The following is a 12,612-nucleotide window of genomic DNA, read 5'->3' on the forward strand; positions in this document are numbered from 1 at the left end:
GGGCGGTCACGTGACTCAGTCACCTCTCTGTGCTCAGTGTTATGAGTGAGCGCTCGCGGACACTGAGCTTTTATCACAGCGCAGTCAAAGTAACTCTGTTTACGAACACACGGCTTCCGGTGTGAATTTTCAAAATTAGAGCGAAAAAACCTAACCAGTTTTTTTCGATGTATCATTTACACGTTCTTTCTTTGGTTTTTTACTTTTCCTTGTTTTTACTCTTTTAAAATGGAACTTTCCACGTTCCTTCTCTTCTTCACTTTTTATTTTCCTGTGGGTATTTTAAAATTTTTCTATAGAAGAAGAGAGGAGGAATTCAGTATGAATAAAACCTTTTATACGATCAATATGTCAACACTTTAAGTTTTTCATTTACTAAACCTTTTCTACTTGTATTGGATTGTTTAGTTAAAGGGAGAAAGGTCTTTCTAAGGATGTTGTTTTTTAATCACCTCCCTGTTCAACCGCACGTCCGCAATTGGAAAAAACAGTGCAGCTTTTATTTTGAAAGGACAATCGCGGGCTTTTCCGGAAACGGAGAAAGTTGAAGACGTGCTCGATGTAATGTCCACACTTTTCAGAGAAAAGGAGGCTTCGCTCCGACTACTGTGACGTCACAGCACTTATTCAGTCAGTCATCATCTACCGCTTTATCCTCTGCCAGAGGGTCGCGGGGGGTGCTGTGCCAATCTCAGCTACATCGGGCGATAGGCGGGATACACCCTGGACAGTTCGCCAGTCCATCGCAGGGCCACACACAGATAGAGACAAACAACCATTCACTCTCACACTCACTCCTATGGTCAATTTAGAGTGTCCAATTGACCTAATCCCCACATTGCATGTTTTTGGACTGTGGGAGGAAGCCGGAGAACCCGGAGAGAACCCACGCACACACGGGGAGAACATGCAAACTCCATGCACAAAGGCCCTTGTTCCAATAAAAATAAATGTAATAAATTATAATTTAAAGTACAAGGACCAACACTGCAGTGTGTGTGTGTGTGTGTGTGTGTGTGTTCGTTATAATTATTTTGTAATGATTGTGTGTGTGTGTGGTGCTTCAGGTGTTCATCAGCTCTCGCTCTCTCTCCTACGTACCCGCGCGCTGGGCGTGCCCGCCGCCATTGGCGGCTCCGTTGGCCGCATGTAGTCCTCGCGCTCCCTGTTGCATCCGCGCGGAAGTAAAGAGTGAACGTGAACCTGAACACGCGCCAGGAAGAGCCTGATTTCTATCTCTCTCTCACACACACACACACAGGATAATAATAACAATAATAATAATGAAGAGTCATTTCAGCTGTTTTATGAGTGTAAATGTTGTTGAAGCAGCTTTTTATAAAACGTACTCACTTTTTTGTGCGTGTTGTTGTAGAAACAGACGTATTGTAACTTGATTTGATTGATTTTATGCAACTTAAAAAGAATGCAAACTTTGTATTTACTTTAGAGAATTCAGGATGAATCGTATCAAATTGAAATCATGAAGATTCTCAGTTTAAGTCTACAATATCTATGTCACATGATCACGTCTTTATCTCACTGTTTTTCAGACTTTTCCAACAGGAAACTGACGTTTGTAAACCACTCACTCTGCCACACCAAAGTCCACAGGAGCTGCTGGTCCTCTGCTGCCTCGTGTGGTCACTTTGAGTCACTGAGGTCAATCTGAACACAGGATTTCAAAAGTTGAAGTGACAAAATCAGACATTTGAACTCAGTGATGGAGGCAGCAGTGTGTGAGTGTGTGTGTGTGTGTGTGTGGGAGAGTGAGTGGCATTTCTGCCTTCACACAGCTGTATTTATGAAGTGTAATGAAAACAAAGTGCCACGCCCACATTTCTGGCATGTGACCTTTCAGTTTCACACGTTGAACAACACTGACCTGTTTCCTCTGCAGCTGTGGCTCATAAAAGGTGTGTGTGTGTGTGTGTCGCTGTTTTCCTGCAGACGTGAACAAAACAACAAGAAAGAAAAGTGAGTCAGTGCAGATTTTTATCACTGAACACAGAGACACACACGCACACACACACACTCACGTTACAGCACACACGTACACACACACACACACTCACGTTACAGCACACACGTACACACACACACACACACTCACGTTACAGCACACACGTACACACACACACACACACTACAACATACATACCCACATGTACACACACACTCACGTTACAACACCCACATGTACACACACACTCACGTGTACACACACACGTAGACTCTCCTCCCTCTCGCGCTCTGGTTACAGATTAACTCAGACGATGAAGCTTTCCTCACGTCCACAGGGCGAGCTGCAGTGTCAGCTGACATCATCTTCATTATCTCCATCATCGTCTTCATCAGACACAGTGACAAAGCACTAATTAAAGCTTCTCTCTGTCATAAATCAGTGATCATGTCATGTTAGAGAGGGAGAGGCCACTCCCACCTAATGTCAGAGTGAAGCACATGTACACCAGTGGAACTATGTTTGCCAGTAGGTGGCGCCATGATGTCATCACTGTGGCTGGGGTTGGGCGGAGCCTGGATTGTTGTAAACCAAAGACAAATGCAAAAGAACTGACTTCACACCAAACCTCCTCCTGGAAACTGACAATGTAACGTCCCTCTGACTTCTCAGTGAACGTCAAGAAAATAAAAAGTAAAGTGCGACATGTGCAAAAAACGTTCACGTCAAACACCTGCTGCAATGGAACTGGAACGTTTCCTGCCACTGGACCTCTTTCAAAAACACCACCGTTTAATATTGTTTCGATTCCAGATTGTGGAACTTAAATGCAGTCATGTGACGTGACGTGTCAGACTGTCGCACGGCGTTAAATCCTGAAAAATCACACCTGTGTTTAGGAAACGTGGAACTTTCCCTGTGAGCAAGCTGGAAAAAAAAGGATGATTTAGAGGCACGAGACTATGCCGAAGAGCAGAGAGAATAAATACATCAAATAAACTTTATGATAACATGAGGAAAATAATATTCATTAGCTTTCATTTGGAAGCTTTTTATCCAAGATTAACTGGGTTTATTTGACCTTTGACCTGTGTTTCTTCTAATATTTCATGTCCAAAATAATCTGCTGTGAATAACCAATCATTTCAGAATGGATTTACATGTTGTTAAACTATTGTTGTACAAATAAAGTTAAAATAATATTGACTGGAGAATCACTAAATTCTTCTCCAGCTGTGTTTAAAACACAAAAACTATTTTAAATGTATTTATTTCACATCAGGTGTTTGCAAACATAGCAGATTCAGGACTGAACTGCAGGGGGCGGCGTTTAGCCTCTCAGTGTAAGAAGAAGAGAAACCTGTGAGTTGTGTGGGTCGGACACGCAGGACGTCTGTCTGTCTGTCTGCCTCCTCCTGAGTGGACAGTGGACGCTCCAGACCCTGCAGCTGAAAAACACATACAAACACTGCCACCTGGTGTCTCATCAGAGCAACTACACCAACCAAAAAACACCAGCAGTGTCTCAAAAGCTTTATAACAGAGTGAAATATCCCTTTAATGAGTGATAGGAGTAGCATTCAGCGCCACAAACAAACATGTCCGACTACAAAAACTTTACAAATGTCTTTACAAGCTTATGTACACGAAACAAACGTCTCCCAGGGATCAGAAAATATCGTAAAAGATTACGTTGTTTTTTTAAATTATTCTATATTTATGTGCAGAGGAAACTTTGAGTGGTTTATGATTAGAATGATTTTTTTTAAACGAGGCGTTAGAGCAGCTACAGATACACAGGCCACGCCCCCACACACTCTGACCCTGCAGGGGGCGGAGTCATGACATACACAAGGTTAGTCATAAACAGGCCATTAAAAACAGACATTTTACAGAATAAACTAAAATCGATTGAATCACAAAAAATAATCCCGAAAAATTCATCATCAATGAAAATATTCCTGTCGCAGCTTTAAATGAACCATTCTTTCAATTCCACCGTCATCAGCTCGTCTTTTCACTGATTCACCACTTCCTAACAAACTTACCAAAATAAAATACATTAAAATAATCAACAATTCTAATATTTATTATAATAATAATGAAAGCTGCTGCTGTTGTGACACTTCATGATCTCATGTTATCATTTCCTACAGCTCAGACCTGTAAACACCTCCAGTTCTGTTAGAAAACAAGGAGAGCGCCCCCTGTGGTCATCAAAGGTCACAGCAACCAGAGGTGGAGAAAAACAAAGAGATTGGTCTGGTTTGTGTCTGGATTATTCTGATAACCCATTCATCAATAATTATCTATATATAATAATCTACTCTGTCATTTTCAGCTTCTTAAATGTGAATTTTTTTTGGTTTGTGGCTTTTGACAGACATCATTTTCAGAGTTTGAAAACAACGATCAACATTTCCAAAAACAACAAAGAACTGATTAACAATCAATGATGGAAGTAATCGGCCTGGTGGTAACATGAATATGATGTTATGAATGAATGAATGCAAAACAACAGGAGCTCAAGTCCTCATATTAAAGAACGAGGATCTTGGACAGAGTCAGTGTGTTACAGACATGGCTGTAACCAGGGACAACAGACTCTGCTAATAAAGTCTACGACGTCTTAAGACCATGTTCACGTCTTCGTCTCACTGTGAGACAGACTTTTCCAACAGGAAACTCAAGTTTGTTGTGATGTTAAATCACTGATTTTCTCTATGGACTTTGGTGTGGGAGAGTGAGTGAGTGTGTGGTTTCCAAACTTCAGTTTCTGTCTCACAGCGAGACAAAGACGTGGACATCGTAGACTTACACTGAGTCTTGTTACTGCGTCACATCACCTCACTGAAAAGAAAACGGTCCCTTTAAAGCAGCTGCTTCTGTTGTGTTGTGTCTCAGCTCCTGCGATGTTGGACGGATTCTTCTGCGTCCGTGTGTTTCACAGACGAGCTGCAGAAAGGCCGGCGGGTGATGATGAAGAGTGGAAATGTTCCTGCTACTGTCACTTTAAGAAAACAATCAGATCCCGCTCAAAAAAAGGCAACAAAAACACTTCCTCCGTCAGCTTCTGTGGTTTCCTGCGTCTGAATAAAACTCTTTAAACCTAAACCAGACCAGTGACATCTGACCTGGAAGGACAAACGTCCGTCCATCGTGGCGTCACATCAGCGTTAGAACGGAGGAGGAGGAGGAACAGACAGACATGAAGACAGCGATGGACCCTGGGCGGACGGGGGCGGAGTCATGGTGTCACTGGACGACCTCGAAGTAGTGCAGGATGGCCATGATGTGCTGAGGCATGAAGACGTAACCCGTGTACACGGCCATGGCCGCCACAGACACCAGCAGAGAGTCTGAGGACGAGGAGATGTAAGGAACACACGACTTTTAGATCACATCCAGTCACTGAGAGTCATCCCAGAGCTGCAGTAACAGTAACACCAGGAGGGGGCGGAGCCTGCTGGTGTTTGCAGCAGCAGCAACAACAAACTGACTAATCCACACAAACACACCTGAGCCTGAGGGAACAGAGCTCACAGGTGGAGCCGACACCAACTGTAGGAAGACGATACACTGTGTTCACACAACAGCACGCCGTCTGTCTGTCTGTCTGTCTGTGGCTCACAGACACGGCAGGCGTTAATAGCACCTGTGAAAAACACCTCTCTTTCAACAACAATAAAATAAAGCAGTTACTTGTACTTATAACGAGCTCTTTATAGTTTGGCTTACTTAAGCACGTTCGTACTTGTTGCTCTCGTTTGTACTGAAATGTTGAAATGCACTTCTTTTAAGTTGCTTTGAATAAAAGCATAACTCTCTAACTCACCCTAACTCACGACCTCTCCCTCAGGATTAAGCCCTCTCTCTCTCTCTCTCTCAGCAGTTCAACTAATCCAGACTTGACTTGATGAGCTCATGTTCACTCGACCCCGGACGCCTCCCTGTTCTCACCTCTGTCCTCCAGGAGGCGCCACAGAACAACAACATGCACAGTTATGAAAGTCAAGAATTGTATACAAATTAAAAAAAAAAACACCTCAACACTCTTCCATTGTGCTGGCCTTAATGTTTATTCTCATATAAAATATCTTATTTATATTGTGCTTTACTGTAGAGAACACTATTATTAAAATAACAACTACTTGTTGACGCCTTGAAAATAAAGTTCAAACCAATGATTTAAGAGTGTGTGGGTCACCTGACTGTGGGAGCAGCTAGCCTAGCCTAGCCTCGACTCCGCCCTCGACCGTAAACGAGTCCCATTAACACATTTACGTTTTAAAAGTTTGCGGCTGTTAATGTAAAGAGACTATAGTGTTAACGAGACAAATAAACGTGTGTTTCTGTGACGTATTCAAACGTCCTCTACTCGGCGAACAGTCATTCAAGTATTTATGAAATAAGTGCGTGTTTTTATCATCCGGCAAACGAGTTAGCGGCTAATCAATCAGAACGCTATTTAAAGTTCTACGCATTTGATCTAACCGCGCAAATACAAGTCCATCATAGTTGTTCGTCAACAGTAATACGTGTGACGTCGATTCGGCATTTAGTTTGAAGTGAAAATAAACCATTTTCGCAGCTTTGGTAGAAACATCATGTGCGAGCGACCAAACTCATCAACAATGGCTAACCGGTACATTGCGTGTACATTTATCACCAAACAACTGAAACATCTAATGCGGTAACAAAAATCCCTTAATTCGGCATATATTAAAATCATAAATATTTGTTAAAATCAAAATAAATACATCTTATTTTTCTCTTCCGGCAAACGCGTTAGCGGCTAGTCACACGGGACTCCATATCACTCGCGTCATAGACAACTACACGGAGAATATGTAACAAAACGGAGTCTTTATGTTAACGTTCACACGTATCTGCTCTGTTCGGCATCAATATAAAATGAAAATTATGTCCAGTTTTACTCACAAACGTGATTTCTCTACGTACACACACACTCGAGCGAGCGTCTAAACGGCTAACTGGTACATTGTATGTACGCCGAATATGCCACAACACTCACAAGCACCTTATATTGTACAATCAGTGACTTACGCCACACGTTTCATACGTTTATCTGCTATAAAGTTCACAAAAAAGTTTGCTGTTGTGCGATTGGTTAGTCCAGCTAAGCTACAGGTAGCAGGCTAATAGCATGTTAGCGTGTTCGCCCGCTCGTGAGTGGGCGGGCGGGCGGGCGGAGCAGGAAAAGGATACTGAACACCGTCCTCTCCCACGGCTCCAGCATGTAGAGCGCCGTCACCAGCAGATACTGGTAGTAAATCCACGACAGCTGCTTCCAACAGTCTCCCAGCGCCATGACGGTCCAAACTTCAGCGACGACGACTCACTTCTGCTTCCTACGTAACGTCAGTGACGAGGTATCGCACGGCGCTCGCTCTCAGCCAATCACAGAGCTTGGTGTCGCGAGGAGGCGGACTAGGGAGTTCCGACATCCGGCCTTCAAAATAAAATCATACCCGTGCGCGTTTCCTGTTGAATCTTGAAATATCGCAAATAATATAGGTTTAATTATCAAGTAATAATATTGTACAAAGTCACATAATACGCATGGATTAATCACAGCCTTCATGTGCTTTGAAGTTTGTTGTTTTTTTAACATTTAACATTTTAACCTGAACCAATCTGACATATCACTGTGGTCACTAAAGTATCCTTTAAATTGATTCTCCATATGATATTTTAATCAAAATAAACCACTCACTCTCCCACACCAAAGCCCATAGAGAAAACCAGGGCAGAGTAGCTGCTGGTCTACTGCTGCCTCGTGTGGTCACTTTGTGTCACTGAAGTAAATCCAAATGAATAAGACATTTGAACCTAGTGATGGAGGCAGCAGTCGATCAACAACTCCTGTGTGTGTGTGTGTGATGTTAAAATCACTGGTTTTCTCTCTGGGCTTTGGTGTGGGAGAGTGAGTGGTTTACAAACTTCAGTTTCCTGTTGGAAAAGTCTGTCTCACAGTGAGATAAAGACGTGAACATCATTCTTAATACTGTATATAGTTGTGTCACACATGAGTTCACATACCTTATCATTTAAGTGAATTCATTTGTGTTAATTTGACGTCAAACCTCCAGAGCACACTCCACAGCGATGGACTCTCCTTGTCCCTGTGACAGTCTTTCATAAACACTCATCGCTGTTGGAGAAGAAGCAGTGAGAGACAAACAGATCGAACATTAACACGTTAAAAATACTGCCCGTCTGTCATCACAGTCGCCCACATGATAATAAAAACAGTGAGTTACATCCTGAAAACAATTCCCATCATCATTTACACCGCGTTTGTTTGATTAGAATGACACAAAATGCACGTGTTTGAAGAAATAACGTTGGGTTTGGGACGTCACCTGTAAACATCTTAGCTTTACGTCTTGTGAAAGTTACTCAAGCAAAGAGAAGAAGAACGAGGCCAAAACAATCTGACGTTACGAGACTTTTAATAAAAAAGGTTTGTTTGTGTTATCATGTGATCATATGTTCACCAGTCAGGTTTTTAAATCAGGTATTTAAAAGACTGCAGCTTTGTACATAATTCGTAATAATTCAGAGTTTTTTTGAAGTGTGGTCGAATGAGGCACTGAAGCGGTCAGCTGTGATGAGCGCCCCCTGCTGCTGAGAACCAGCCTGAGACACAGAGGCTCACTCTCAGTGAAAACAAAATTACATTGAAAGTTTACGATATCTGAAGAGCATGTTCATGTCTTTATCTCACTGCACTTTGTAAACCACTCACTCTCACACACCAAAGCCCACAGAGAAAATCAGTGATTTTAGCTGCGGGGACACAAGAGCTGCTGGTCCTCTGCTGCCTCGTGTGGTCACTTTGTGTCACTGAGGTCAATCTGAACAAAGGATTTTAAAAGCTGAAGTGACAAAATCAGACATTTGAAGTTAGTGATGGAGGCAGCAGTGGATCAACAACTCCTGTGTGTGTGTGTGTGTGTGTGATGTTAAAATCACTGATTTTCTCTCTGGGCTTTGGTGTGGGAGAGTGAGTGTGTCACAGTAAGAAAAAGACGTGAACGTGTTCTTCAAATATCGTAGACTTCTTTTATTAACGGTCCAGTATGTAACATTTGTATCCTAACTTTAAATAAAAAGTTGTTAAGTCTTTGTAGCTTTAACATAAAGTCTCTTCTACACCGTTTATTCTGGGGCCGCCATTTTGCATTGTCATGTTTCTACAGCGTCCTGACAAATAAACACCATTTCTGGTCTGTGAAGGCCACCGTAGTTCACCGACGCTCCTGGAAAAGCAGAAGAGTCTTGTGTTTGTTGCAAAAAGTAGGCAAATGTCTGATTCTCAGCAGCAGGGGGCGCACTCTGAGCGTGTTCGCGTCAGCAGTGACTGGCCAGGATGTTGAAGAAATGGTAAACCTCGTCTTGGTCGTACACGGCGACCTCTGTTGAGCACTCGGTGCACTGCACCGGGTGGTAAACCTCGTCAGAGTTCATCCCCGCCGGCGTCGGGTCGGGAGCCGGCTCGTTTGCCGGGGTTTCGGTCTTCTGGCCCCGCCTCCTCTTCCTGTTCCGCTGCTTCCTGTCCTGCTCCTGCGTTTTGTAGCGCAGCACCTCCTCTTTGTTCACCGCGCAGTTCATGACAAACATGGCTCGATACTGCGTGCGATACTTCTCGTGTCTGAGGGGAGGAGACAGAGAGGTGGAGTTAGAGTTCAGGTCGACGGTCGCGGCGCGGTTTGGAAACGGTCAAGTCCTGGTTCAGGCTCGCAGTTCCACTGAGAACAGTAGACGATATTTGCGCTACGATGTTAATGTTCAAAAAACCCTTGACATATAGCGCCCCGAGAGGTCAAAAGTCGTGGGACCGAATGTGTCAGGCTTACTCCAGAGTTTCTGGAGGATTTTTGGGGAAATTTTAACGTGAGAGAAAGTGGCCAAAATAGCGTTAATGGCTACATTTTAGATTTTAAGTCGCACATAGTTAGCGATTTTAACCGGGCTTTGTACACTTGTTGCTCTCATGATTCCAAACAAATTTCTAATGTACTTCCATTAGCTCCGCCCACCAAGAAGTCAGCCATTTTGGAAAAACAGTCTACACATTTGAACAAACTGGTCGTAGCATGTTTGAGCTAGCCACGTCAAACTCAGTCCACGTGTTCCAGACGAGTTCATGATTAAAAGTCATCAAAGTATTTTCTCTACACCAAGAGGCGTGGCCTCAGTGCTCCAACAAGAATTTGATGTTAAAATGTCAGGAAAAGAAATTTTAAAATTCCACTTTTTGAAAGCTTTCCTCACAGGTCATCAGATATGACGAGCAGCGTGGGGCGAGGACCCTTACATGACCGCGAGTCCTACGAGTCAAAAAACCGACCACACTGTACCAAACTGAACCGCTTCACTCGGTGGAAACACACCAGAATATTGTGATCAAACGGATCCAGTTTCAAAAGTGGAGGAGTCAGAAAAGACTTTTAACACTGAACTAAAAGAACTCAAAATGTGAGAGCAGAAAACGTCTCTCACCTCTGACAGTCCAGACACAGCGTGGTCATGCAGGCGGGACAGTTGAGGACGGCGTCGCTGCTCGGTAAAGCCCGAGGCCGGCGAGGCTGCGATCCTCCTGCTGCTGCCGCCGGTCGTTTTCTGCTCATGTATCTGAAAGACGACAAAAAAGCCCAACAACTCAATCTCTGTCTGTCTGTCTTAAACTTTAAAGTCTCTGTTTGGACATTAAACGTTATCATTTTGATCGAGAATGTAGAAAAACATTCATTTCTCACTTGTGCCACAAGGGGGAGCTGCTGCATCTTTCCTCATTACTTATTATGATCTTATTTAACTGATCAAACTGATTATTTAGGATAATCGTGACAGGAAAATGTGTCACTAACCATCTTTAAAAAAGTGTAAATGAACTCTAAAATAAAATATAGTCCACTGTTTATGATCTGGATTACATTTTAGATAATATCTGCTTTATTTCTTTACATGAAGGATATTCACATGTGACAGTGACTATAAATATGGTCAAATTCTGCTTTTTAGGCTTAAATTTTAAAAAAAGGGCCATTAAGTTACGTTTTTAATCAACATATATATGTATATGTATATATATACACACACACATATATATTATAATTTATTATAATATAATATAATATATATATATATATATATATATAATATAATTTATAATATTTACTGCAGTTTACAAGTGTATTCAAATGATTATCAATGAAACAGCCTTTAAAACCAGGAAAAGTCATCACTCATGAAGTCATGAAGTTTTTCAGCCACTGTTGTGTGTGTGTGTGTGTGTGTGTGTGAAGAGGAGAGACTCTGCCTCACCGTCTCCTCCTGGCGTCCACCCAGGCCTGGTCTCTGTCGTCCTCGTCGGGGTCGTACAGCAGCTCGTCGTTGGTCGGTACGGCGCGTCGTCTCTGCCTCTGGCCCGTGGAGCTGCCTACGACATTCAACCAAAACACGCATGTTAAAAACCAGCACACGAGAAAACTGAACCCAGAGGAAGATTGTCTTCATTCATAACCTGATAATAAAACTCTCACTCTTACCCGGTGTGACCTCGTCCTCTTCATCAGAGTCAAAGTAGATATTGTCGTACATCTGAGGATTTGAGAGTCCAGGACCTCCTCCTCCTCCTCCTGCTCCTGCTGCCACGTGTGCTGGAGAAAAAACACACAAACATAAATCCACGAGGAAACACAGATTTAACCACTTAACAAAAGACTGCTTCCCAACAGCAGGGGGCGCACACACACAGCATAGTCACACCAGATTACCTGCTGCCATGGACGGTCCCCACGTTCCCTCCATGTTCCTGATGGTGGAGCTGAGCTCCGCCTCCATCTCCTTCTCAAATTCATCGCCGCTGGACGACTCGCTCTCGCCCGTCAGATACTCTCTGATCAGCTTCTTCTTCTGCGCCGCAGTCCCGTTCAGCAGGATGTCCAGCTCGTCCTCTGAACTGAGACACAGCACGAGAGAGACAGCGAGACAGCGAGACAGAGAGACAGGGTTAATCCCAGCTGACCTTCTCTCCACACCACTGACTCAGCAGAGAGTTCACAGAGAATGTTTCCTCCAACAAAAGCCCAGAACATCACAACGCTATTCAAAGTGACAGGGCGATGAACTTTGAACTGTGACAAAGAAGGAACGATCGGAAACACAGAGCAACAAAGACCAAGTGACAATAGCCAAGAGAGTTTGACGTCAGTTCAATAACTTCAACATCACAACGCTTCGTTTACAGCCTGCTGGAGATCATCACCATCAAATCCAATCCAATCCAACTTTATTTGTAAAGCACTTTAAAGCGACCACAGTGAACCAAACAATAAATAAAAGACATCGAAGCTCACATTTAGAAATAAAATGCATCTAATATGAATTAAAGACATGAATCACGGCTAAAAGTCACAGCCATACTATAAAAACAAATACATGAATAAAAATTCCATGAATGAACACAGATTACAGTGACACCATGTGACAGGAAGACAACAGAGACTCAGATTGAAATCAGATCACATTAGACATTTACCCCGGATTATTCAGCCCTGATTCACATGTAACTACAATGATAAGGGTTTTTTTTTATCTACACGGTTGAATTGAACCAG

General features: G+C 43.0%; 2 protein-coding genes across 2 annotated transcripts in view; both read right to left on the reverse strand.

The window, feature by feature from the left end:
* Positions 1-3,495: 3,495 nt before the first annotated feature.
* Positions 3,496-7,352, reverse strand: sptssa (serine palmitoyltransferase, small subunit A). The gene is made up of 2 exons (XM_058615223.1): positions 7,193-7,352; positions 3,496-5,322 (listed from the first exon to the last, which is right to left on the reverse strand). The coding sequence occupies exons 1-2, from the start codon at positions 7,293-7,295 to the stop codon at positions 5,219-5,221; spliced, it is 207 nt and encodes a 68-aa protein (XP_058471206.1). The 5' UTR covers positions 7,296-7,352; the 3' UTR covers positions 3,496-5,218.
* A 1,070-nt stretch (positions 7,353-8,422) lies between these two features.
* eapp (e2f-associated phosphoprotein) overlaps positions 8,423-12,612 on the reverse strand; it is a 4,864-nt gene continuing 674 nt past the window's right edge. Inside the window, exons 2-6 of the mRNA XM_058615220.1 lie at positions 11,770-11,954; positions 11,542-11,652; positions 11,318-11,432; positions 10,493-10,624; positions 8,423-9,641 (exon numbers count right to left, since the gene is read on the reverse strand). Of these exons, the coding sequence (XP_058471203.1) occupies positions 9,341-9,641; positions 10,493-10,624; positions 11,318-11,432; positions 11,542-11,652; positions 11,770-11,954 (844 nt within the window). The 3' untranslated portion in view covers positions 8,423-9,340. The remainder of the gene's footprint in view (positions 9,642-10,492; positions 10,625-11,317; positions 11,433-11,541; positions 11,653-11,769; positions 11,955-12,612) is intronic.

The sequence above is a fragment of the Solea solea genome, chromosome 18 (assembly GCF_958295425.1).
Source record: "Solea solea chromosome 18, fSolSol10.1, whole genome shotgun sequence".
Classification (NCBI taxonomy): Eukaryota; Metazoa; Chordata; class Actinopteri; order Pleuronectiformes; family Soleidae; genus Solea; species Solea solea.